This window comes from Melanostigma gelatinosum (assembly GCF_949748355.1).
Source record: "Melanostigma gelatinosum genome assembly, chromosome: 5".
Classification (NCBI taxonomy): Eukaryota; Metazoa; Chordata; class Actinopteri; order Perciformes; family Zoarcidae; genus Melanostigma; species Melanostigma gelatinosum.
The window spans coordinates 21,217,921-21,245,408 of record NC_136638.1 but is presented as its reverse complement, the minus strand read 5'-3'; the positions used below and the strand labels follow the sequence as shown (position 1 = coordinate 21,245,408).

The 27,488-nt window shown below is 40.7% G+C and overlaps 1 protein-coding gene across 1 annotated transcript in view; it reads left to right on the top strand.

Moving 5' to 3' along the window:
- The window catches only part of diaph2 (diaphanous-related formin 2), a 349,512-nt gene that overhangs the window by 199,697 nt on the left and 122,327 nt on the right, over window positions 1–27,488 (top strand). Inside the window, exons 21-23 of the mRNA XM_079268826.1 lie at window positions 13,336–13,437; window positions 15,790–16,029; window positions 20,873–21,002. Coding sequence (XP_079124952.1) covers window positions 13,336–13,437; window positions 15,790–16,029; window positions 20,873–21,002 — 472 coding nt within the window. The remainder of the gene's footprint in view (window positions 1–13,335; window positions 13,438–15,789; window positions 16,030–20,872; window positions 21,003–27,488) is intronic.

Sequence of the window (27,488 nt, the reverse complement as noted above, 5' to 3'; positions counted from 1 at the left end):
GCACAAGTCTTTTCCCCCATTCTCATACAGACCATAGAGACCCCCTCATTCATCCTCTTATAATGGATGCTGACAGACAAGGCTTGGCAAAGTCCCCCCAACTCCACCCTCCTTTCCTCTTGCCTTTGTCTTAGACTATAATTGATGAGCTTCCTAAAGGCTACTTGTTTTTGCTCCCATTTTATTTCAGTTTGTCTTGTCTCAGAGAGCATTAATTGAAAGCAGGACGGCTGCATCTGAGGTAGAGATGCACCACTTGAGACCATGAGCCTCAGCCGCAATGATATCAGCTGCATTGTCCTCGTGTTCAGCACTAAAGCAGTGCTGTTGTCTTGTGTTTGTTTTATTTCAGAAGTAGGAGGTGTACATTTCAAGAGTGAGTTGCAAATTGTGAGCTGCAATACAATAATGACAGTGATACACTCTTTGTGTGCAATAATGTTGTTTTTTTTAAACCAGCTGGGTATCATTGAAGTGCAGCTTTTAAGCTTAAATGCAGTGGTCTTTCCTTTCTTTAAAAAAACAGTAGCTCCATACATTACCTTTGAATTGATATACGGTGAATGTCCTTTCCCACCTGTCTTTTCAACCAACACTTGCACAGGAGCCAGTCTACTCCTACCCTGATTGGATCCCAGCAAAAAGGTGCTGAGGCTACATACATATTTAGATTTAGCTACCATGCAGGACTACTATTCTGAGCTCTGATAACCTTTAATTGGCTAGAAATCTGGCAGAAAGTACAGAGTGTATGTTACGAGATGGCAGACCCCCCTCTGCTTTGTGAAGGAGAAAGGAAGTCAAGGTGTTGACCTTTTCCCACCTTCAGCCTTTCCGCAGTAAAATACAAAAAATGTACATCTGCCAGCAAGATAGCTGTGTCCCCAACACATCCCCACCAGGGCCTCATTGCACATATGTAGTCTGGGTGCTTACATGGAAAAGAACCAATCAATCCACCATCAGACAGCTAACAGTAAACTGACTTTGACCAAGCTACCGACACTGAGCTGGTTTCAATACTACCAAAGCACAAAGTAAACACGAGGAAAATAGAAACAATCGAGACAAGCTGCTCCATCCATTCTCAGATAATGGTCGTGATGCAGTTACTTTGACACAGGCATCCGCTGTCCCCTTCAATTTCATTTTGTTCATTGTTTAACAAAAAAAAAACATTTGAATCAATGATGTCAGGGATCTGACAAGTGGTCAAGGATAAGTGACAATAAAAAATGTTCTTTTTATTCTTTCCACATGCAACCACCTTTTTGTTAGGGTTGCAATTGTCCCGATTACTTCTTCAATTTTCCTTTTTAATAAATGTGAAGCGGGGCAATGAGGCTGGTTTAAAAAAAAGGAGGGCTCGACAAAGCTCATGAGAAGAAGTGTGAGTCAGCAAAAGCATCTGGGAACCAAGTGTATGTCACAGAGTCCAGGAGGAGGTGGGAGGACCAACTGAGTTAACTCATTGGTGCAGAAGGAGCACATCTGGCAAGTGTGTCGCTGACGGCGACACACTATTATTTACAATTATTCGTAGTATTATAAGTGGTGGTAGTAGCAGTAGTATTATTAATATTACTTTACAGTATACCATGTCTCCTCCTTTATGTTTGGAGTTAGCTAATATTGTTAAGATGACCATAGTGTTTCTCCATTTAGTTTTGGTATTTTTTGTACAACAATACTACTCATGAGTGTTACAGAATTAAGCTCTAATCCCAATACTTTTTTTAAGTTACCCATAGTTATAATTATACCCCTTCAGTTTTGCTCTTAACAATATTTTACAATGTTAGCGTATTCAATGTGAGTTGATCACTTGGGATTAAGACATAAAGAGATACTGTACATATATATATATATATATATATATATATATATATATATATATATATGTAAGCATCTTTCACCTTTTGGTTTTGCTCATAACTAAGTAATAACACATTGATTTAACTGTACAAATATGTCCTTGTGTTGGTTTTCATTTTAGACTTTATATTATGTGTTAAAGTACTTGGACTTTGAATTGGAGTCATGGAGGCAAAGCATATATACTGGATATGCACTACATTACTTTTATTTAGATAAACAAGAGAATTGATAATTGTTTATTTCAAGGGGTTTAACTTTACTTGAATGATATGTAATATGTGTCTGAACAGTGTTGAACTGATGTGAATACTTTAGACTGTATTCTTCCTCTATAGCATATGTACTGTCGTGTTTTAAAGTATATTCATGTGATGCTGGGAGCAGTAGGCCATGGCAAATTGTCAATGAAAAAAAGTTATTTGCGTGACCGCACAATATGCTGTTTTTACAACAGTAGAAACATTTTTAATCTCAATACTACACAATATTGTGAGATATCATTTGGCAAGAACAAGTTTAGATTTGTGTTCATATGAAAAGGTCACAGATTGTATACTTGGACAACCCCCTCTTCAAATAAGAGTCAAATGAGTATAAGCTAAAATCATGCAAAAAAGGAGCTCACAAATTAAACAAGGGAGTCAGAGACACGGGCCTGAGAAATACAGTTAGAGCAATACAGAGGCACCGAAGGGGAGCAAAGAGACCTCCTGCTGGGTGACACAGTCCTGAGTGTGGGCTCCATCTGCACTGTGCTCATCTACACTCATTATGCTGATTAATCGCTTTACACCACCCACTCTCAGCCACACGCCAATCACCATTTATCCACATGGACAACTGCACACACATAATGAGTAGGAAGATGGGTCTGAATGGCTTGGGCAATACTGAAAGGAAATGCATTCACCATCTTGCTAATGTTAGAAGGAGTAGGCCTGAAATATAGGTAAGTAAATACTGGAGTTGAAATGGTGAAAGAAAGAAGGGCCTAAACTCGTTGCAATACAGGGTATGTGCACGATGAAAGCTATGTTGCCTTTGATCAGTCATTGCCTAACTACTCAAGTGTGCTCTTGTAGTTGTAAGCTACTTTCCACAGTTTTGATAGCTTGTTGCTACCTGTTGCTTTAATGTTGAATAATTGGAACATATGAAATAGGCTTTGCCAAACACAAGTGGCCCATTTGATGCCAAATGTCACAATGCTGAGTAGTTACTGATTCACCTACTACTGCAACCTTTATTGACACATGCGCCGCTATCAGTAGTTAAGTATCGTTACTCATATTTTATAACAACGGTGGTGAACAGGTTGTTGTTTTGATATCCGTTTCTCTTATGGACTGAGCGTTTGTATCTGTATGTGTAGTTGACACACAGTGTTAGGTATCAATGAGCACTCCAACCTTGAAAAAGTGATACTGTATTGTACCTGACGGCTCCACAAAGCTCTCCTGTATTGTACCTGACGGCTCCACAAAGCTCTCCTGTATTGTACCTGACGGCTCCACAAAGCTCTCCTGTATTCATGCACTCTAATGAATCGCTCTGATGAACAATGGCTCTGTCTTAACTGACCACATCGGAACAAAAAATTCAGCCAAGTTCAAAGAGCTCCTTTTGCGTTATTTTGCAAAGAGGGATGCCAAGCAAGCGGGTAATTGATAAATATAGGGAATCGTTTAAATGGAAGGAAGCAAGAGGTGTTTATAATGCATCTAAAACTCTGTAACTCAATCTTATTGTCGTCCTTCTCCGTCGACACGTCTAATGTAATGATTTGTCAGCAGAAAGTGGCAGTGTGCTGGCCTTGAAAGTACCCCTACAATGTGTCACCCTGGCATAGTGGATATATAGGAGTTGATTGGCTCTCCTTATTCTGCATTAGGGCCCATCAACGCCTCAGAGATGATGTACACATCCCTGAATGCAGGCAGACAGTCCTGGGCCTCACCATTCATCCAGACTCCACATGAAGCCTTGCATGAATCCACACTTATTTCCGTCCCCATGCGACTAGCGTACAAACATGCATACAGCGAGTGCATACGGGATAGATGCCGTCTGTCATGCCCTCTGTCTTCGAGTCCCTGCTGAATTTTCTCATTTCTCATTTAACCGATGCATGCATGTCAGGTCCATGCAATCTCTCTCTCTCATTCTTTCTCTCTCCATCTCATTTGCCTCCAATATTCCTCGTGCTGATGGACAAAGGGCACCTTTGTGTATTAGGTCAGCTTCATCAAATTCAAAAAGACGTCAGAGCCGCCTCACTATACCCTGTAGAACAATGAGATGAAGAGGACAATGAAAGACAATGATGAACGTCGGCTCAATGAAAACAGATTGGGCCTCAGCAAGCTTGGCAAAGGTCTGCCTTTAAAGTGCTGACAGCCTGACAAAGCTATTCATTGCTATTGTTGGCTGGCAACAGAAGCTACAAAGGGAAGGTTCTGTGGCTCTTGTTCGGGTGGGAGAGAGTCAGACACGGGCTCTTCGGCTTCAGGTACTTTGTTGCATTGTGTTCGCATTTGGTCTCGCACTACATAACGTCCGTCGCCCCTAGATCTTTTTGGAAGCACCCTGGCTAAGTGTACATGCCTCACTGGCATTGTTTTAAATCATGACGTGGCCGTTCCTTTGAACCTGCTGTCATTGACTTGAGTTCGCTCTCCTTTGGCGTTTTAATTTCTCAAAAAGTGCCAAAAGCCTAGTTGCCCCAGGTAGAAGGCTTAGCTGGCATACTAATTGTCTTTGGTCCCATGCTGTATTCCTGCCAGTGGAACACAAGGAGGCCAAACAATGGACAGATTATTAATAAGCACTTGTAGACTTGAATTTTTGATGGTGTATTCAACTGGTACACATGCGGGGGGTTGCGCATAATGGTTACTATAATGTGATGAGCTGGGAGCATACGTAATTGTAGGGTTGTCTTATAAAATGTATTCATGACCATATCAATTGTATTATTTTGTTTTTGCAGTGTCTTAACCATAGGCCGTAGATTTTATTTGATTTTGTTCTGTTGTGGCAATGGTCTCTGGATGTCTTTTAAAATAAGTTCAAGTGGCTGACACTGTTGTTGTTGTTGCATTACACATGGTTTGCAGTCTCTGGGTGGAACTGTGTCCAAAGCCGTTCTTAGGAATATTTCTTACTTCCTGTAGAAGGGATTAAGTGGTATTGGTCTCCAGGAATTTAGATTAATGCTTAACAAATGTACTGTCTAAGCTCTCCAGGCTCTCTCTTTTTGTCTTGCTTATGTTGTTGTTCGTGTGCAATTATTCTCCTGGACTACCTTGCATTCCCTCGTTGCTTAATTGGCTCATCTTGGGAGATGTTACAAAGAAATTACACTTTACACATTTAAAAATGTCCTACAGTAAATTTCCTACCCTCCTGTAATGCCCCCCCCCCCCCCCCCAGGCAAATATAAGCTCTTTTTTTAAGGTCTAATCAGCTTTTCTACCTCCATCATGCAAAAACAGGACATTTCTCCTTGTGCACTATATATATCGAGGGCCAAAGCACAAAACATCCTATCTGCAGAATTTTCTGATTGCCGGATTTCATTTTGGATGATGAGAACAAGGAAGGCTGTTCATATTCAGTCTGTTTTAAAATAATCCCGCCCTTTCTTGAAACTTAATTTAGAGCATAATTGTGTAGAACCTCTTCCAACTTGCACCAAATGATGGAAAGATTGCAAAGATCCTATCTGCAAAATGATCCAGGCATTTTTCAGATAGGAGGTTTTGCTCTTCGGCCATCGATATCCATTTTGGTTCATCACTACATAGACCTCAGTGGATCAGAGCTAATGCACGTTTACAAAGTATATATTGTTGGCAACTTAATTTGCCCACTGAAGTTCAAAAGTTACATCAAAATACCAGAAGTAAAGTAATTCAAATTCAGACTTCTGCTGCGCAGGTACGTAACTTGATTTAAAATGACCCACATCCAGCACATGCCTTCAGGCTTGCCAGGATTTTCTGAGCTTTTTTTGCAACAAGGTTTTCAGTGCACTTAACTTGCTTATCTGTTTAAAACAAGGGCTTGACTTGAACCCCAAATAAATTGTGAGATAGAAAGGCTGCCATGTAAGAGGGTGTGGGTTCAGTAATATTTAAACGATTCATATATCTTGCATTGTAACTCTTGAGTCATTCAGCTAAACTAAAGTTTGCACTGTAGTACTTTAAATGTGTTTCATGGATATAATGTCATACCTCTGTGTTGTAAAGGTTCAAATAACAACAAAACAAAGTAATGTAAGTTGAATTATGTCCATATTGTCTTTGTTTGTTGACCAGCTATTATGAAAAGATGCACATTGCAAAACTGGGATAATGCACAAATTCAGGCCCACGGGCCAAACGTGACCTGAACCAGTTCCATGTAGCTAAAGAAAGAGAAAGATAGGAATCTAGGGAATTAACAAACCGTAGACACAACACAGACTGAGGATTTATTTCCAACAAACCGTAAGAGCGGTGTCGTAGACTGCTGCAGAGCAGCTCTTGCCCAAGCCGTACCCAGAACGTGTTATGTGATCTAGCTGCTTGAAATGAGGGAGTCATCACTAAATGTTTAAGCACGCCCTGTGTTTGGTGTGTGTGTGTGTGTGTGTGTGTGTGTGTGTGTGTGTGTGTGGTAAGCTAACTCTAGTCAGTGGATGATATGCCCCTGGGGGCTTGTTTTGTGGAATATCTAAGTGGCTTCTTAATGTTTAATGTCTGCCAGTGTATTTTATATTACCCCATCTCCTTTTCAAAAGGAAAGGCTAATGACTAATACTGCACCGCCGCTATTCATTTTTAATTAGCAGTGCCCTATTCTGTGTGCACATGCGCTAATATCAAAGAAGTGTAGAGAAGTGTCCGGCGTCTCTTGTATGTAAACTCAGCATCTCAGCAGTCTTAATGAGTAGATGTGTGCAAATCGCAGTGAGCGCTCATTGGTTGACATACTCGGGCTTCTGGTAAACAGTGGGACACATTTTTATTCAGTTCATGACTGTAGAACGCTGCACATGTTAAACCAATGTCTGCAAATCCTGATCAAGTCAACATGTTGCAACGCTGGAAGAAATAATATCGTTGAACAGGAAAAAAAAGTGTCACAGCACGATGCGTATTTGTGTAGTCATATTATACCATATGTGAGAATATATTGCTGGGTCAGAACAACACCTGTTACAACATATTTTTCACCTCTGTGACCTTTGAGTTTCTTATTCCAATATAAGTGTCGTGGTGAGAACTCACCTATGTGTCTGCTTGTTATTTTACAGCATCCCTGAGGCCGCTATCTCACTCTGTGTGCACTTGTTGATTTAATATCAAATGTGCAGTTATTGTATGCACAATCACATAAATTACATATGTATATATATATATCTGACGTGGTTGTCTCGCAATAAACATCAGCATCGACAGTCGTCGGCTCTGCACTACTTCTCTTCACCTCACCATGGCAACAACCTTTTCCGCCAGGTCTCACAGGAGTCTTTCGTACTAGCCATGCGCCGTGCTTGTTATTATTGTTTATCCCTCTTGTCAATCACACGGATCACCACGAAGCTCATCCATATGCATGAGCCCGTCAGTTCACGTTGGTAGCTCATTGGCTGCGGGGTCTGGCAGTGCCCATGCCAGCCTTTGTTCTCCGCTGTAACAACAGGTGACTGTAGCAGCCTGGCACATTTGCATGGTGTAACAGTGCACATGTGGGGCAAGGTGATAAGTATTGCTGTGCAAGAGCGCCTGTTGGATTAGAGCTTAAGCAGGAGAAACGGGATCCCCCTTGGGCTTAATTGTGGTTTATTTTGGCACACAGCACATAACTGTCTTCGGCATCAAATGCTAATTTAACAATGAAATGCGAAATACATTATGCTGATTAGGGCTGAAAGAATAAGACAGAGAAGGAGGAGAAGTATTGAATAAACAAAGTAAAGGCAGGGGGAAAGAGAGGCACAGCTTGGTACAACATCAAATGTGCCTTATAAATTGATGGCCAGGACCTCAGGTGCTACATGTACTTTTCACCGATCATCACCACGCTGATGATCTGTAGCTACAGGGTCCAGGCCAGGCACTCGGTCCTCTGGTTGAATATTGATTAAAGCTCTCACACACACACACACACACACACACACACATGCATACTTACAGACAAGTTCATGCACAATACAGCACAGCAGTAAAATTTTGATTAGGTGGAGTCCATGCAGCTTCTCCTCAGGCACACTGGGTGCTGTGTTTTCTTAACCGAGTAAAATTTGTTTTCTGTTTTCACTCTCCAATTCAGCGTCTTTGTTTCTGTGACAGATGGCACATCACTCACAGAGACGCTCACAGACGGCACACTCCACAAACTAATTAATTTCTATTACTGTTTTGCATGCTAGTTCTCTTCTTATGTAATTGACAGTCTCATCATATACCAGCACTGCATACGGATGACTGTACGAGACATTGTCGAAGAAGAATAATCCCCAAATGAGAGATGATTTAAGTGCGGTGCAGTGAAGTTCCTCCCCTTCTTTCCACCTTCACAACTTGCATGTGGCTCGTCTTCCTGTCTTAAGCGAAACAGTTTTATCAGTGTTGATATCATTAAATGAGCTTATATGTATTCACATTTTGAAGCATATTCCCTTTGTAGTTAATATATACGATTCATCTCTAAGTCCTGAGGGCTCACAATAGATTCAGGTTAGAGTGGAATATGCTGTTTATGTCTTTCCGTCTCTGTTTTCTTCTCCCTCTCTTACTCTTTTCTGTCTCTGTCTCTTTCTTCACCAAATTCCATCTCTGTGTTTGGCTCTTCTTTCTTTATGTAAACCCCCCTATTTGCTTGGTTAATTTCTCTCTTAATCCTGCTTCACACCTTCACAATCTAAGTAGGTGCTCAGGTGTGCACATTTCCAAAAAAAGAATTAAAATAAAATCCTCCATACTTCCTTCTAAAAGACACATTTAATGTCACAGATAATCTGTCAGGTTTTCCAGCCCCAACCCTCAAATTAATCCCTCCCCCCTCTATCTCGCGCTCAACCTTTTTTTCTTCACCTCCCTGTCACTGCGTTTGTGTCTTTCTTTCTCAGACTACATCTCTCATTTGGTTTAATGCGATTTTCAGAATCTGCCACACTCAGTTTGTTGCCTGTCAACATGTCACTGTAGCTTTACTCACAGCGAGGTTTGAGGTGTTTGTGCTGTTTGGCAGGTTGTAGATTCTGTAAGACTACAACGGCCTAACTGATGGCCATTGTTTAACATATTCACCTGTTGGATACGATTTGGCATTTGTTGCTGTTGTTGTTGTTTGTTTTCCTCTGATGTTGAGGTTAAATGGTGCTTATATTCATGAAACATTTATAAGATAACCTGCATTGTTATTGTAAATGCTTAACATTTTTATATAAAACAGATTTGTTTTTGTAAAATTAACAAAATATTGAGACGAGGAATCCAATATTTTAGAAGGTGCATGCACTCCATTTTACTGAGCATTATCTGTCAAAACTGTCCCCATTCTCCAAACAAAAACACAACTTGCCTTTGTTCCACATCTTCATTTTTCAGCTCTGTGGTAGTGACCTTTTGTTTGAGATGGGTGCTGTCTTCACCCACAAACTGTTGTGCAGAGTTACTCTTTTCTCCGTTGACTCTTAAAGCTCAGTAAAAAAAGAAGAAAAATGAAATGCCGCATCTTTTTTAGAACTGTCAAGCGTTGGTTTCAGAAGTTACGGTTTTGTAGGATGTTGAGAAGTCTGTCTATTATTTTGTTGTTGATTCAAACTGAAGTCTTCACTGATTTGCCATGAGCCAGGTAGGGAGCCTGCTGAGGTGTCACGGCAGGGAGATGGCACTCCCACGTTGCTCCACATCACAAATCATGTTTCTCTATCTCCCAAAATTGAGGAGAAAATCACATCTGTCAAGCACATGGCAGACCTCCTCTTTTGTCTTTGTTGTAGACCTCCCATAAGCCGAGTAGAGAGGAACACAGTTTAGTCCGATCATCTTTCAGACATCAGGGGATTTCTTCTTCATTTAACCCGTCTTATTAAAGCCTTTATTGCTCTGAGAAAAGCTTCATCGATTGACGTGTCTGAGATTAAATCTCCAGATCTCTTGGCTTTTTTTTATCACTTTGACATTACTGTGTGGAATATGCTTCTCTGGGCTCTAATTATATTTCAAAAGGCAGGGGTCATAAACTAGGTGTGGTACATGTTACATGTCCTGCTCCACACAACAAGGGCACAATTCAACTTAGCTTGATATGGCACAATATAACAAATAGACACCTATACAACATATACCAGAAGTTGTTCTTGATCCATATGCGGAGTGGTGCACACTTACTGACATTCATTGTGTGCTGAATATCAAAGCGTTTTCACTTTGCACTACATCAGCACCTGCTGTTTTTAACAGCATGCAGTGCTGTAAACTGTATGGTTAAGTGTGTGCCGGGTAGATGCTTAATACCCCCTCTTTTAAACTCGAACCACTGGAAGCTAGTTGACAGCAGCAGAGATCAAAGCGTGGAAGCGAGAACCCTACAGATACTGCCATCTTCCACAAATGTTGAGTGAACCGTAACCTGTGTCTCATTACTTTAACCTCACAGCCGCTTCCATTCCTCAAGTATACCTTTCACGGCCTGGTAAGCAGTAAGGGAAATATTCCAGTCATATTTACTTTCCTGTAAGTGTACCAAAAATGTACAAGTTCAAGTAATGGAAAAGCACCAGTAACAGTGTTGTGAGGTTCTCTCAGAGTCCTTATCCTGCTGACAGTACATCTGTAATACATGGATTGCGTATTTTTGTGTAATGATACTTTATCTGTTTCAGAAAAGGATAGCAGCCAAAAACAATTGTCTGAACAATAATCTTGATGGTTATTCTTTAAGTTGGAAGTTGGCACATTTTGACAGGCAGGCACATGTCGTGTATTTGGGTCTTTTCACACTGATGGACATGAATTGTGCGTGTGCATATGTTATTGGACCACCACTGTCCCTGACAAAGATTATGATCTTTCTACTGAGCAGGTTCTTGATTGACAGTTACTAATAATACATATTTTAATGATCACACCCAGAATTTACAAAAGCTAGATTTTGTGAGCCCGATAAAGACATGCATACCACATATACACCACTGGAAATCTTTTGAGTTGTGACAGTCAGCAGATAAAGAATACATGTCAAAATGAAGGCCATGACTGTGGTTTCAATGTAGAGGCAACTGCCACGCACAGACCCTGACCGCATGTCTGAAGGACGACCTATTGAAAGGAGCAGAATACCGAAAAGGTATCCATGTTTGGAACAACCACATAGTGCCGTTTGCTTTGTTGTCAGCTAGCTTTATCTTGGTTTATGTGCTGATATGTTCTGCCTTCATCTTCGCCCAAGGCAGTACATGAATGTGTATTGCTGCTAGCATACTTGCTGTAATCTCTCCTCGACCACTGTGTGCGTCTGGTGGCCTGTGGTGAGGAGTCTGGCCCAGCATCTTCACCCAGTCTCCCACATTGCCTCACATATGGTGCTGCCTTTGTGTCAATTGTGCTCTATGGGGTCTCTAATAATTAACAAGATGACAGACAAATGAAATGACAAGCACTAGGTGGATTCGATTTTCCATTACCCTGTCTTCTGTCTGAGGATTTAGCTGTAGCATTGTGAAATGTTATAATTTCACCGCAAAACTTCCAATCCATTCTAACGTAATTACAAAAGCCACTATGGAAATGGCAAATCCAATGAATGTTCGTGGTTCTGTGTGAATGCACATTGCTATATGTCATCATGGTTTTCTGCATGCTGACAAATGAAAACAAAGTTGTTTCCCAGAACAACATACATCATAGAAATGGGCTGAATTACATTCACCAGGCTCGGCCAAGGGGTCCTCAGATCAGAATGATGTTATTTTTCTTTTGCTTTTACCTTATGAAGAAGTAATCGGGCATACTGTATGAAACAGCATCCGGAAAAGTTTCTTTGCAAAGGTCATGAGTGAATAATTAACAACATTAGATGTGTGCTGAATACAAAATATATTCATTGCTCTCAACCAAAAGGAGAATAAAAAAGTAAACCCGTGTGCCCAGTCATCATTTAACTCCATAAATCCATCCTTACAAATCCAATTACACAAATATGTTTCTTTTTTTTTTTTACTTTCTTATATCATCAACAATCCTTTCTGCTTCAGCTGATATGATCAAAAGCCTTCATTATCATGGCACCATCGCTTGCCGCAGACCCTAATTGGAGCTTCAGCAAAAGCAAGCAACATTTGATATACTGGCTCCCTCCCAAACAGGAATGCCAGGCCTGCATTATGGCTTACTTTTTATATTGCTGCATTCCCTGAGGGAAGGATAGAGATGTCATCATTAGTGGGCAATAGACACTGGCCGTGGTGCTGAGGTCTATAGAGTGGTCAGCCAGGGCCCTGGCCCAGCAGCAGTGTCTACTCTCTGTTTTTCTCGTCTGGGCTCCCATCTGGTCACGTGACCCTGCGCCAGCCTGCTCCCGCTGAATACATTTGGGGAGCTAATGAGGAGGGAAGCTTTGTGAAGACCTGGAAAAGGGCACCTCTTCCTCTCATTCTCCTCTGAGAAAAAAGAGGGAAAAGTTGCCGTGGTCAATTTTATTAACTTGGCTGACCTTCACACAAACAATTAACATTTACAGAGAACACAGTCCCTCCCATTATCTTCCTCATCTTCATCTTAATCTTCAACCTTACCACCAGCAGCATCTTTTTTTTGTTTCTGCTTCTGCAAGGGGAATTTAACAGGCAAGTAGCAGCAAAACCGCTGCATGTGCTTTCAAGACAATTGCAATGTGGCGTGGATTATACAGTAAAGGTCAGTTATCTGAAGGTCCCTGACATGTTCGGTAATTGGCTAAGGGCCACCACCGTCACAGTAGCAAGCCAACAGTGAGCAGTGGATTAGTGTCCTCCTATCAGACCAGAAAACCTCCATGCGTTCTCACTGAAATATGGGCTAATAAAGATGGAGACATAGGATGGAAAACACTTCAGGAAGTTTTCCATATAATCTGTATTCATTTACGAATGTATGACAAGCCTTAGTGTACATGTATTTACAGTAATTGTTCTTCCGTGGTTTTAGAAAAATGCCCCCAAGGGCACATACTTGTTTAATGGCTGTTGGGTTAGCTAACTGTTTAAAGGTGAATAGGATCACACACACATCAGATGTGCTTGGTTGGACTCTTCTCTCCTGCTACTGTGTAACTTACCCTGTCATCCTTGTCTGTGAGGGGATTTTTTATCCTGATATGGACAGAAAACCAGATTTGCATTAACAGTAGCTCTCTCCGTGTTTTTGTGTGTGTGTGTGTGTGTGTGTGTGTGTGTTTGTGTGTGCTCTCTCCCATTTGTAGAACCTGATAAAGAACCTGCCGGAGCAGAAAGAGCTGAATGCGCTGGCGGAACTAAAGGGTGAATATGAAGAGCTCGTGGAGTCTGAGCAGTTTGGCATTGTGGTGAGTATAATTTCCTGGAGACTACTGGGTCGCCCCAAGAGAGTACACAGTACACACAATCATACTCCCAGTCTGCTGCAGTCAAACACTTGCAAGCATGCACAGTTGAGAAATTTGTTTTTTTTCCCCTTCATTGCTCGCTCGCTCTGTCTCTCTTTACCTCGCACAGCCTCACAAACATACACTGGATGTTAACACCTTTGTCTTCCTCCTTCATTGTTTCACACGCTGTTTTCTGAGGCGGAGTGCTAGATTTAGCAGTTTAGCAAAGGACCAGGGAATTAAGAAATACTTCCTGTGACTTGCAGTAATGTTTAATTAAAACAGCTCACAATATAAAGGGCATATTTAATAAAAAAGGTTAAATTGTTTGCAGCCCAACCCCAGCCCGGCTGTGTTCTTTTTCCAAAAACTTTTGACTCTTGCTAAGAAGACTTAAATTGCTTTTGATTAGCAATCCGCAACATGAACTCGGTGGATGCCGGATTTCTTTAACATCAACTGTCAATGTTTCCTCATGATAAAACCGTACCCTAAGGCTGTGAATCGTGTCAGTTAGAAAGTTCTTTGAAAAGCATGCCACTGTAGTCAACCAGCTTGGTGATGGTTCACACTCCTCTGATTCATTTCGAATGACCGGCCAAAGTTGTATCTATCGCATCAATAGGATGAATGATGCTGTGAGGAACATATTTTAAATGCAGAGTATAGCTTCCGCAAAGTAATCTATTTGTTTTTTCCCGTCATCAAAAGAACTATATGTGTTCCCCAGACACAGTTGATTGATTTGATTAGAAAGTAATTACAGCCGGAATTAAGTAGGTACACATTTTTGGCCCAATCTGCAATTTGACCTCATATATTGACATATCTGAGGCTTTTAAGTTAACGCTGAAATGTTTCACACATGCTCAGACTCCAATCTTGCTCTGGGTCAACTATGCTTTGACGTTTTGACCGACAACTTTGTCTCACCGACCTGCGTTCCACCTGGAATTCCAGCTATAAATGAGGGTGACTGAAAAGCCAGAAGTGTAGCCTACTGTAAATCAGTTGTAGAAGAGGGGAGCTACATCATCAAGCCGTTCTGACCTTTCCACTTAGTTACAGCTGTAATTACTTTTTAATTAACTGCTCTTTCCATCCATTTACCAAGTGAATACACAGCACTTTAAACAACTGTAAGATGAAGTGTTATCTTTGAACTTAAAACCTCTATAGCTTTACAACGAGATCATAGAGGCACGTTACACGGATTTACAAAATAAATGTTCAAGTAGACCCAAGGGTGTGATGTGCTCAAGCTCCCCAGCTATTTCCTTTATTTGTTGAAGGCTTCTTTGCCTATGTCTTTAAGGAGATGCAATGATGCATGGGTGGCAGTTTCCCTTGTGATCTCACCAATTTTGTACCTTCTCAATGCAGAGCTATTTAGTTCCCTTGGGAAATAAGCTGTGTTCAAGCCAGGTCTGTCACCAGTGTGCTCGCTTTCATTGTGATTTCTCCTCATTGTACACAAATCAATTCAAGTGAGGGAGAGAGGATGAGTAGCTTATGTGTCAGTGTGTGTGTGTGTGTGCGCGCGTGTGTGTGTACACGTGTTTTTGTGCAAGAAAGTGAGGTGGGTGGGTATGTTTGTGTGGAGGGGAACTGTGGGGGTTATTTGACAGACAACTTGCCCATACACATGAATATGTTTTAAGCAGTAATGAAACATGTGTTGGACCTGAAGGTTGCCTTGAAGCACCGGATTATGCATCAATCTGTGGAACTCGTCTGTGGTTGCCATACACTTTGCCACATATTTTACACCCAAAACCTTATTTGTTTTAATTCCCCTTCCATTTTCAGAACTATTTTTTTTTTTTCTGGCTTTAGTGATTCCACTCGTAAGCCCACAAGTATTGATTGAGGCTGTTATATTATTCATGACAAAGCTGTTTCATGGGAGATTCCTTTATCCATATGAAAGTCAGAAGGAAAGAGGTTAATCCTATTTGCCAAAGAGGGTAGTTGATGTTCCATTCATTAAAACTAGTTGTAGCCGTAATTACACTCAATGTGACGGTGATGGCAAGGTTGTGCAACTTTATGGGATTTCTTCTCCCTCCCGTTATTAAAAGTTATTTTAGAAGCCCACTTTCTAAACTAACTTGAAAATAACCGAGATAGAGAGGAACAGAATTCATGTCAGACAGCCATAAAAGTCATTGCAAATCTTTATTTTCCTTACTATGGAGCATGCCCATCACACAGGTGATGGGCATGCTCTTCCTTTCCTGCCCTGCAGAGAACATGCGTGTTTAGATACTTTGTTTATTCATTTCAAATTTTTTTTCATTTCATTTTCAGATGAGTTCTGTCAAACTCCTACGACCGCGTCTCAACGGCATTCTGTTCAAACTGACATTTGAGGAGCAGGTGAATAACATTCGGCCAGACATCATGAATGTGACATTTGCCTGCGAGGAGGTGAAGAAGAGTGAAAGCTTATGCAAACTCCTGGAGCTGGTTTTGCTGGTTGGCAATTACATGAATGCCGGCTCAAGGAATGCCCAGACGTTTGGTTTCAACATGAGCTTTCTCTGCAAGGTAACACGCCACCACGCCGCACAACCCAGATGAACACCGTGTTGTGAAAATGTCTGAAACACGAACTGACATTAACATACGAGTACAAAAAAAAGGTGTAAATACATACATTTATTCATACATTTGTTCATATCCGTTGGAGGCATCGCACACATTAGGTTCAATCCAAGTCACAGGAGATCACAGAGAAGCCTCAGAGAAGTGTTGTAACACTCAGTTCAGGGTTACAGGTGCATGAAGTAACATGAAAAGCAAATTTCCTTTTTTCACATTATTGTTGAGTGCATATGTTTGGCGAGGTATACCAGTGATTTCTGAAGACAGAGAGCGATTGTGCTGACTGATTGAAGTATTTTTCCACCGATGCGGGAATCCCACAAAACAGTTTGAAGATGTCTTGCCTCTTAGTGACAGCAGGAAACGTACGTCTGCCTCTTCACACATGAATAATCTTTATAACTCCAACTAAAGATACAAATCCACATAATCTTAATACATTTCGTGAAAACGTTCTCCACTATTTTTGAGATGTAATTGTATCATGCTTTGAAAGTATACATAGATATGTAGGCATACAACTCTCAGTCAGACTCCATCACATGTAGCTCTCAGATAATGAAGACATGCTAACAAGAGTTGTCGGCTGCATGAGGAAAGGTGGTTTAACGCATGTAAACAGAATCTCATGACATTACTTTAGCCTCAAAGTACTTAACAGAGACTTGGTCTTCTAAAATCTGCAGCACCTATCAAATGCAAAAACCATGATGAGGCGTGGAGCAGAGTGGAACTTGAGCCGGAAAAAGGCAGCAGCTGTGTCCACTGACAAAGCATGCAAAGTGTTGGAGAGAGGACTGGCAGCCATGCAAACACAGCTATACTACGCACAACCAAGATCTTGTAGCAGACGTGTTCTGCTACTCTCTCTCTCTCTCTTTCTCTTTCTCTTTCTCTCTCTCTTTCTCAAACTTACATTCGGCAGGGAGTAGCCGGGTCGCCATTCACATATTTTCATGTGAATTTGTTTCGTGTTAGAAAATCTGAATGGAAACAGGAAATATTCGATAAAACTTTCTCAATTGTGAAAAATAAGTTTTTACTCATGCTTGAGGTGGTTTTTGTCAATGTGGAACAAGAGCTGACGGGCTAAATGGATTATGGAAATGCCTTAGCAGAATAAATCCAGACGTAGCAAACATTTAACTCATCTGTTTCTGCTGTGAGCTTCTTTTTAGGATATCCTCATAACATATGAATGCTTGTCTTTGTCTGCAGACAATATGAAATGTGGCCGATAGTAGCCGACATGAGACAAATTGAAACCGCCATGTTATACAGCTATAGCTTGACACACCGGATGTAAACTCTAGGTATTTCATCCCATCTTCTCCTCCCCATCCTCTATCAGCTGTTGCTGCATCCTGTGCTTAGTGCCGCCCAAAATGATTGTGATTGGTAGAAAGAAAAACAAACAAGCCAGAGTGATGATGCTGCCTTGAGCTAGACCATTCATTAATGCTGACACAGCGCTGTGGTGATATGTCAGGCTATGCAAGACTGCTTTTGGAAAAAAAAACCAGGAATAGCTACAAAATCAACAGCATGTCAACAAATTAGGATTTTATTGTGAGCCAAAACATGACTACTTTGTTCTGTCCCTTTCAAGTAGTTTTGGCAGTGTGGTGCTTTGTAGCATAGGCAACAGTATCGGGTGTCTTATCTAATTGATGATGAAGCTGATGCTTTCAGAGTGCTTCGAGAACTCGTGCTGGTGCTGAAGAAAGGGCAAGCCGCCCCCAACACTGCCTTAGATTGGCAATCAAGCTGTGGGGATACATAAATTGCAAAATCCATCTTTAAAGCAACCTTTGTAAAATGTTGTGACACTTTTGGAGGCGTTATTCTCAAACTCCCTGCTGTTCGGAAGCAGTGCCACAATGGGTAAAAGCATAAAAACCATCATGTGAAATAGATCAGTCATGTTGCGTTAAAAAACACTCAACATGGGATGTTTTTTTAATATGGGAAATCTAATTGTGAATGCCAAAAGCCACACTAAACACACATTATGAAGCCGGCCATCTTGCAGGTGTGAAAAGGGCTTCGGTACAGTGAATCCAGTGTTCCTTTCGTGTTCCTGAAAGCTGACTGAATCAGTGTGGAGTGTCAGTGTAGAGCCTGGTAATGCCTCGGGAGGCTGATTGGGCCATTATAGATGGACAAGAAAAAAAGTCTGCTTTCTCACTTTAGTCAATCAAGTAAATGGCCTCCCGGGTGGCGGGTCTAGGGTACCTAATGGGCTCATCAGTCAGGAGGAGGTTGATGATGGGAATGAGCAACAAGGGGAAGGGCATCGGCTGACCCATCTTTGCGTTCCAACTTCAGCCCTCCACTACAGCCCCACGTCCTGCCAAGGACACCCACATCTCCTGGGAGCCAGACTGGTCACATATATTCAAATGTGGATTTCATGACTATAGCTGGTGTGAAAAGCATGTGAGCAAATTTCATGATGGAAACGATTTTGTACGTGTGCATTTATTTCACAGAATACCTGTAATGTGAGAAAAATCCATAACAATCCACAGATGATTATAGAAGTGACTAATTACTTCATGACACATATTGGATAAATGGATCAAACCATCTGCTGCTTGACTAAAAACAAAGAAACAGTGTTTCTCTTGGGTTTTATCCCAGTTATACTTAAGGCGGGGAAACACATCTAACATGCTCTGCGTTATAATTACGACCACATGGCAATGGTTTGTGTTGATTTGAAGTCCAACAGAATGGGCTACCTGTCAGCCACTTGACTTGGACATCGACTCAAATTAAGTTTTGTCATCTGCTCTCAAAATGTGGGGATTCATATCCCTTCTATTCACAGAGCTCATTCTCAGCAGTGGCCTTGTGGTTTTTCCTGTTTACAGTATATACCATGTTCATTTCCTTCTTCTAATCCAGCATAATATAAAACTGTATGAGCAAGTACACAGTGTGTTTGCCCTTACCTGCTGCTCCATCTGCAGAAGTTGAATTGAGCAATCAAGGGCCAACGATTCTTCTGTTAGTGTGAGTGCTCTATATTCCCACCGCCACTTCTTCTGTTAGCAGTTAATTATTGTGTTATTTATTTATATTCAATCTGGATATTCAAGTGGAAGTGAGTCTGCTTGTAATACCTTGCCGATCTAAATGATGAATATCTTGGAATGCGTTGCGCTAACAAGTTAGGGATTTGAAATAACGCTACCTCGAGGCAATTTATGTTATGAAAGTTTGAATGATATCACTGTTCAGAATTTGCGTTCGGCAAAACATTAATGGAGAGGCATTTCCCATCTATTTCAAATGAGCAGACTTGTTTGAAGGAGTATGCATTTATTTACACTGCATCCAGCTCAGCTAAAACATAATGGGATAAGACACACAAGCTATTCAAGAAGAGCCTTCCGAAGCTCAGGAGCTCTGACAGTAAAAGCCTTTTTTTCCACATTTGGCTTTCAGCACAAACTTGAAATGGCCAGGACAAGGGATGGACTCGGATTAATATCAGCCCTAGACTCTGACGTGGACCAGCTCACTACCACCTGTGCACGGATACTCCACAGCCCCCGGCACAGTTCTCACGATACCGTGAAGCTGGATTGACTGAAATTCCTGATGTAAAATAGTGTGAAAATAGCATCAGCACCTTGGGTTTTATGTAGGATTCCCCCTGCCCTGACAGAGATGCCCTTAGCTGAGTGTGTTGTCTCAAGTCGTTTTTATCTCAGCAAAGTACGTTTGAAGTATCTTTGCTCCTGCCATATAAACTGGTCCCCTTCTAAATTATGTAATCAGCTAACCTACATGTGTATTGACCATTTTCAGTGTTTCAATTACATGCATGTACATTACATATAACATAGCATTAAAATGGGCAATGTCCATGTGTTTGTTACACATTCCAATGTTTCCAGACGTATGCACCTTTTTGCTTGGTAATCACAGTTTTGGGTAAAACAATAAACAAATAAAAATTTGAAATACATGAAATTAAATTGTGATTACCCAACGTGAGCAAAAGATTGATCCTCATCTTATGAAAGTATGTGTGTTTTTGTGTTGGGGTGTGACCGTATGCCTCCGACTGCCTTTAATTGTTCCAATTCACTATTTCCTATATGTGTGCATGTGTGTACACACGTGTTTGCACGTTCTCATATGTGGGCATGTCCAAATGCAGGCAGTTTACAGTCAGGACATTATCAGTAGGAGTACACAGAGGTGGCTTGTGATAATTAGTTTACCCAGCATGCCATTCGAACAGCATGGCAATCACAGTGGGGAATGAATATGAAACAAGTTTGATGTGGAAACTCCGGCTTCTGAGTATGAACACATGCATGCACACACACACACACAGATACTTGGCAAACACAGTACAGTACTTTCATTCAGACTTCCGTGCCACACTGTCTTATTCTCATGGGTGCACTATCATTTTATGTGTGTATGCACTGTACGGTATATGAGCGTTTGCGTTTGTTCCTCTAGCCATCTGTCTTTGGAATGCGAAAGTATGTCATGTTTCATCATGCATTTTTATTTGATGAAGTCTTCATCCACTGTGTCTCTATCCAGTCCCTCTTTAGATCCTGGAGATTGACTCATTATCTTGGTGGCCATGTACCGTACCCACAAGAGCACAAACACACGTTGTACTTTTTGCAACCACAGTTGTTTCCATTATGTATGCACCTTAATCATGAGGCTGTGAAGTACATTAAACGCATACGTGAGTGTAAAAAAAATCTGGATTCATGAATAATTTTCTTGTGTTGTTTTTTTTTTTTAGCTACGAGACACTAAATCCATCGGTCAGAAAACAACACTTCTTCATTTCCTCGCCGAGAAGTGTGAAGAGAGTCACCAAGAGATCTTGAGGTTTCCAGATGAACTGGAGCATGTGGAGAGTGCCAGCAAAGGTATGTCTCCATGTCTTTATGTGTCGAGGTCGGTGCATTTCAAAATACTCACACATACATTATAGAAGCACCAACATCATCTGGTAATGAATGTAGCCTGTACAAGGTTCAGGACTTTACTGTGATATATCAGTAAATGCATTGCTCCGTATTCATTAATATATCTTATCAACATATTTTAACCCTTTCTATTTCCTCCCTTGACGGCAGCTAGCACTCTCTCTCTCTTTGTGACAGGAATAGAGTTGTTTGTGTCACCGCACTGTCATTCAGCCTGTCAATAAAACTAATTCCACTTTAAATCTATTCCCAGGAATTTGGTGGATTCCCTGAAGGCTTATTTACTTTGTTGGCCTCGTAATTGGTTATTTAATCTAATTCAACAAATTATGCACTTGACTGAGGCTGCCAGCCATTGTGTAAGTGGAATGAATAGTCTCATGCGCCGTATATATTTAGATGTCTATATATTCGCAAATTTTGAATTATATCAATTTGTCATTTCATGGAAATGATTTATTCAAGAAGATGCCAGTTGTTAACTGACTGAGGACTCAGGAACTATTCGAGGAGCAAGGCCTGAGCACACCAAACCTCTCTTGTTTGATTGAATCATATGCAATTAAACAAGGTTTTCAGTGAAGGAGACCTCTTGTCTACATTGTGAGACACAACAAGTGCAAACACACTAACATGTCAATTAGAGGAAGGGTTGCTATGTTTGAATAGGCCAGAGATGTCTTTTTGTAATATATCTGAACCCTTTTCAAGTATCTTTCTTTTATCTTTCTTTTTCTTTTATTTTGCACCATTAAGACATTTTTTTGTACAACTTATGTGTTGTTTTAGTTGCTATATTGTACGTTGTCCTTTGCATGTTGAAGCTCGTTAAATGAGAAAAGCTTAAATCTCTGCTGACGAGCCTCTAAAAAAATCTATTTCATCAGATTTACTTTGAGGCACAAAGGAACACAGTGACCAGAAGCCATGTGCGGGCCGACTCCATGTCTTTGAAAAGCTTTTCACTGCCTGTAGAAACAGTAGAGCATCATTTAATTATTCACCACTCTCTTCAGATCCTCTGCAAGCGTTTTGGTTTCGTATCAGGTAAACTGGCTCAGGAAAACGAAACAAAGCTTCCTTTCCTTCTGAAAGCTATGTTAGACAATTTATTTACGTTCTCTTTACATCTTGAAAGCAATGACTGAATGAAATGCTCATTAAAAAAAAGAAAAGAAAAGAATCTGCTCCATGTGTCTGACGCAGGCCTGTAATAAGCCCGTCCAGGCATTTCGTTCAGCCCGTATGAAATGATGGGCTGGTCTACCTGCTTGTCCGTCTCCGTCTCTAACCGAAGCCTTCCACAAGGCGAGGGGGGACAAACATTTCCCGAGACCAATATGCGAGCTTGACAGCGGTGAGAACTAACAACAGCGATGATTGTTGTTTAAGTTCACTACGATAGCGTTAGGTGTGTTCTTACGTGTGAATAGAACATAAGGTCGTTGGATATGGTTAGCCATGACAAACTGTGCTGCGCTCCTCATCCCCGCGCTCTCAGCAGTAGTCAGGCAGTTTGCTCTCATGTGTTCTCGGGGAGTGGCTGTGGAGGGAGGGAGACCTGGAGGGCTGTGGGTTTTTTATTTATTTGGACACTTTAAATTCTAGCTCGCCCTTGCTGGTTTCTCTCAAGTTGCCTATCACTGCTTTAACAATTTACACTAAAAGACTGCTTGCATGATAGCCTCCTCTCCTCTTTTTGGAAGTTCTACTTAACATTAGTCTCATACCTCAACCCCCTTTTTACTTTGTTTTTTACTCTCTAATGGGACCGTTTTCCTCGTAGTGCATAGTGACTTGAATGTCTTTAATGCCGTAACATTATCTAGTTATATCGCCACAGTTTGAAAAATCTTCATTGATTATTTGGAAACCTGGAAGCTGTTAGCATGGCAACAACCCCTCTTACTGGGCTTCATATTGTAACGATTATACACTACAATCAATGTCTGCACTGGCACTACATGAGTAAGTACAACAACATCATGCGTTTACATCAAAAACAAAAATATCACATATAAGACATGAAGTAAAACTGTTGTAAAATCTTTGTCTTCTCATTGGTGAAGGACTCAATTCATATTATCATATTGTTCTGCATACTTGAGTCATAAATCTTTTGAGAACAAACCCGTGTATAACATGTTACCTGAGAGTTATTTCTTATTGTTGGATGTCAAGAGAGGGATTAGAATGTAATCAAATGGCCGTATGGTTGGAGCGTGTACGATTATTGTGTTCATTGATAAGTGCAATCAGGCCTTTGTAATTTACCAAGGAAATCATCATTTGCCTTTCCTTGATTGGCTGCTTCAGACGGTCACTCATATAGTGCACAGTTTCTCTCAGAAGTTGGATTGCCACCTCAATCGCTTTCGTCTAGATTTCACCGACATTCAAAGCGGTGTACATGTTTTTCCCACAGTAATTCTGACAATGTGAAAATGTATTATACGGTAGACCTGCTCGTATTTCAATGAATGATTTGTGTTCATTGCATTGATCATTCCATTGTTTTGCATTGTGGATACATGACTTTATTGAGCAGAAAATAACTGTTTATGTTGTAAAATAAATATACTCGGGTATTCATTCAACTTTTAGCAGCTTAAAATGTTCTCACAACCAAACGAAATGAAGACCTAAATTGAAAACGTGTACGTTTGTCCAACAACATGTGTTTTTGTTTTGATACCTTAGCACCACAAACTGCAATTTGACTGGTTAGCAGAGGCACGCAACAGCAAAGCCCAAATTCTAGTTTTACTCTCCAACTGTGAGCATAAAGACAGAATTTTATGAAATTGAACACATTAATTGTAGCCGCTAATTAAATTAAATTATTATCTGATCTTTGTTATATTACTCTGTTGGCACAAATGCTTTACAATTAGCTTTTTCTGTATCACAGGAGCCTCTCAGTACCCACATCGCCCCAGTACCATACTGAGCTAGAAAATAATCTCTCGCCACCGAAACCATCCTTCCAGAATCAGTACAGTCACGAAATCACCAAAAACGAGAACAACTACTTGTTTATTTGATGTGAACTGTATTTCACATCATTCATTTCATAATCTGCATGCAATCGACCCATTCTTGTCCACGGCACTAGTGGAGGCGTTTTTAGGTTTTCTCTTAAAAAATATAGCAAAAGATTGGAGGGAACAAATTAAGTAATTATCCTGGAACTATTGTACTATAATACTCCTTTATAATCATCAGCTGTGGACAAAGTGCCCATCAAAGTAATGAGGTATTGTTCGATATCATGCCGAGCAGCACTTTGCTTTCGCTTCCTTTGATCTGGTCCTCTTGCTTGTGTCAATGCCTTCCCATCTTAATTACCTTCATCAAGGAGGTGGTTAGCAGCACATTTAAAAAAAAATTATGAAATACTTAAACGGTCTTCAAAAAAAGTTTGGCCATGGGCTAAGGAACACTGATTCATTTCCGATGCATTTTGCACCGCCATCGTGTGACGACTCCTGTAGGCCGACTGCAGATTGGTTGATTATACGACTGCATCACTATGTAATTGTCTTTTTGTATATTTGTATGCAAATCCGGACCCACAAGCCATTTCATTTAATATTTTGATAAATGTGCAGCCTCTGTCAATGTGTTTGATCTCCAAACACTTTCTCGTTACAAACGGTAGCAGCAGCAGCAGCAAAACGTGCTCCTTTTAAAACCATGTCGAGTTGTTTCAATGGTCTTTACTTTGCAGACAAACACATTGTGTGTGTCTTGAGAATGGCAGTGCTTCTAAATGCATTGGTTGTGGAACCCGTATAACAGACAAGGACATGGCAGTATTTTTAACCAGCATCTCCAGAAGCACATTTCTCTCCACCTGCTAAAGAGACACCGCCGTCATTCGGGCACTCGACATCTTTTTTAAATCGATAGAGCTTGTGGAGAGAAGAGATTATTATTTAACATGAAGCTTACTGAATTATATGCGTTGCACGGTACAATATTCAACCTTGATACTGAGTAGTGAGTACTGTATCAAGTTTAATCTTGACACCCAGTGCAACCATTTGTTTTACCATTGTTAAGCCAATAAATGGGAAAAGTCCAGATAAAATGTATCAACACTGACAACATGTTTAATAGAAGTAGTCAAGTAGTAATACGATATTATACAGAGCTGAATGGATTAGGTTATTTGTAAGAAGTTGTGAAAGTTTGAAACAGTATATCTCCAATTGTTTGTACTAATCTCAAGGTTGATATTGAACATCTAGTCCCTTGGATAGGAGCAAAGGCTTAACTTGTTCTACTCTAGCCCATGCACATGCAAACATTTAATGCAGGATGAATTTGGCGATCCTTATTCACATTGCCCTTTTTTTGAAAACATCGAAGTTGTTGCCTAAAAGATCCTTCGCCACATTCAATCTATTGACTTCCTTCATGATACGGATTCTGCTTTTATCATTGGCTTTGTGTCCGGACTACCAGCATATTTCACTGTGAGCTCCATCTCTGTCTGTACAGATGATTGGTAACCTCTCCTGCCACCACGTCATTGTTGATCTCTCCTGATACATCGCTCTGAAGGATGGATTTGAAGGAGGTCTGGATGACTTAAAGGGGTGAAGACCTCCTCATTGGAAATTCAATTCATTTAAATGTATTCTTGCTATTCTGCCCCCCAGAATGACACCACTGCCAGCTTTAGTTTGTAAAGATATACAGTGAATCCTTCATTTGCCTTCAGTAATTATTGTATCGCGGCACAGAAAGGTTCAGTTGCACTGCAAAGTACGGTATATAGGACTAAGTGAACTTTCACAATCCTGGTAGATGTTACCATTCTTTGATTGCCATTGTGCCATGAAAATGTGATCCATTATATTACTTATTCATTTACATTGTTCTTTTTTTAAATGATCCTCAGATAGGCTCAGGTTAAACATTGATGCTGACACTCTTGTACCAAACGTGTGAGATGTCAGATTCACTGCAAACCCTCTACATACATGCAAATGAAAGCTGTTGACTGTTTGACTGACATTTCCTTCCATATTCGTGGTAAAATAAGAAAATAACAGAGCATTCTGTGAGCATTTACTAATCATAGGTGATTCATAGCTCACTTGAGGACTTGAGCCATAGGTGCTCTATCAATAGCTCTCGTGAGCTCGCGTTTAATACCATGAGTGCCACTAAAAAGACTCCATTCCATCCATTCAACATATATACAGTAGGTATTGTACATATGAAGGGTTCAACAAATATCTCGGTTTTTAATTATTTTCATTTTTCTATATTCCTTATAATGTATACTGTATTATTTTTGTTTGCCCTCCAGGGAATATCAGTGAAACTGGTTTGCAAATGAACTCTTAATGTACTGTTTATGCAATTATTCGTAAATGCACTATTTTATATGGAGACTACAACCATTTGAAATGTAGCCATAGATTGCACTATTTTCATACCACTGACCTCATCTTGATGGCAGCAGCAAAGCCTTAAGAGAAGTGTCAGCGGCCAATTTGCCTCCTTAAATCGCCCCCCCCCCCCCCCCCCCCCCAGAGATGAATATGGGATATATGGCAATGGAATATGGCAATGGGAATGGGAACTAAGTCTGTGTGGTGATTCCACTCAATCAGTGGTGCACTGACAATCTGTCTTGACAATCCTGGAAAAGAGAAAAGAGGAAATATGACACAAATGTTCTCATAAATCTATTTAGTATAGGGCTTAGCCAAGGGCAAAATACTTTGGAGCCTGTGAGAGAGAAATGGAAAAAAATAAAGATGAACTCTGAGGATATTAATACCGCTGTGAATATATCTATTATCCACATTCATTTCAAGGCTCTGCAGCATAATAAAGCAGTGCCCATTTCCCATTTCAACTCATAGCAGTGCTTGGCTTTGTATTACGTAGACAAAATGCCTTTCTGGATGGAGTGGAACACAGTAGGGATCGTTTGTCTTTTGGCTTCAATGGAGTTGCAGGGAATCATGCGGTTGAGGAGCTATTCCCTCATGACAGTCCGGGGAGGGTATCCTACTACAGTCAGCTGCAGAGGCTCGAGGGAGAAGGGATGTAATTCAAGCCAAACACTTAAGTACGACTGCAACATGAGCAAATGTTCTTTGTTCACCTTTTTAACTGAAGAGGTATGTGTCTGAGAAACCACTCACCTATGAGTTTAACGCTTTGCACTGAAGCAGTCGCTGCAGCTTTTATTTCACTGCAGACGTGTTGACCGTTGGAAATTAATTGCAGAGGAAATTATGAGAAAGAAAACAAAACATGTGTTCATATGTTGGGAACATTTTGAAAGCCAGCAGCTGGGCTGTGCTGCCAGAAAGCCAGCGACTAGCTCAAAAGCGCTGTTTTAAGATATGATAATACAGCATGCTATTTGTAGGTACGTCTGGAGGGCATTTCTTAAAA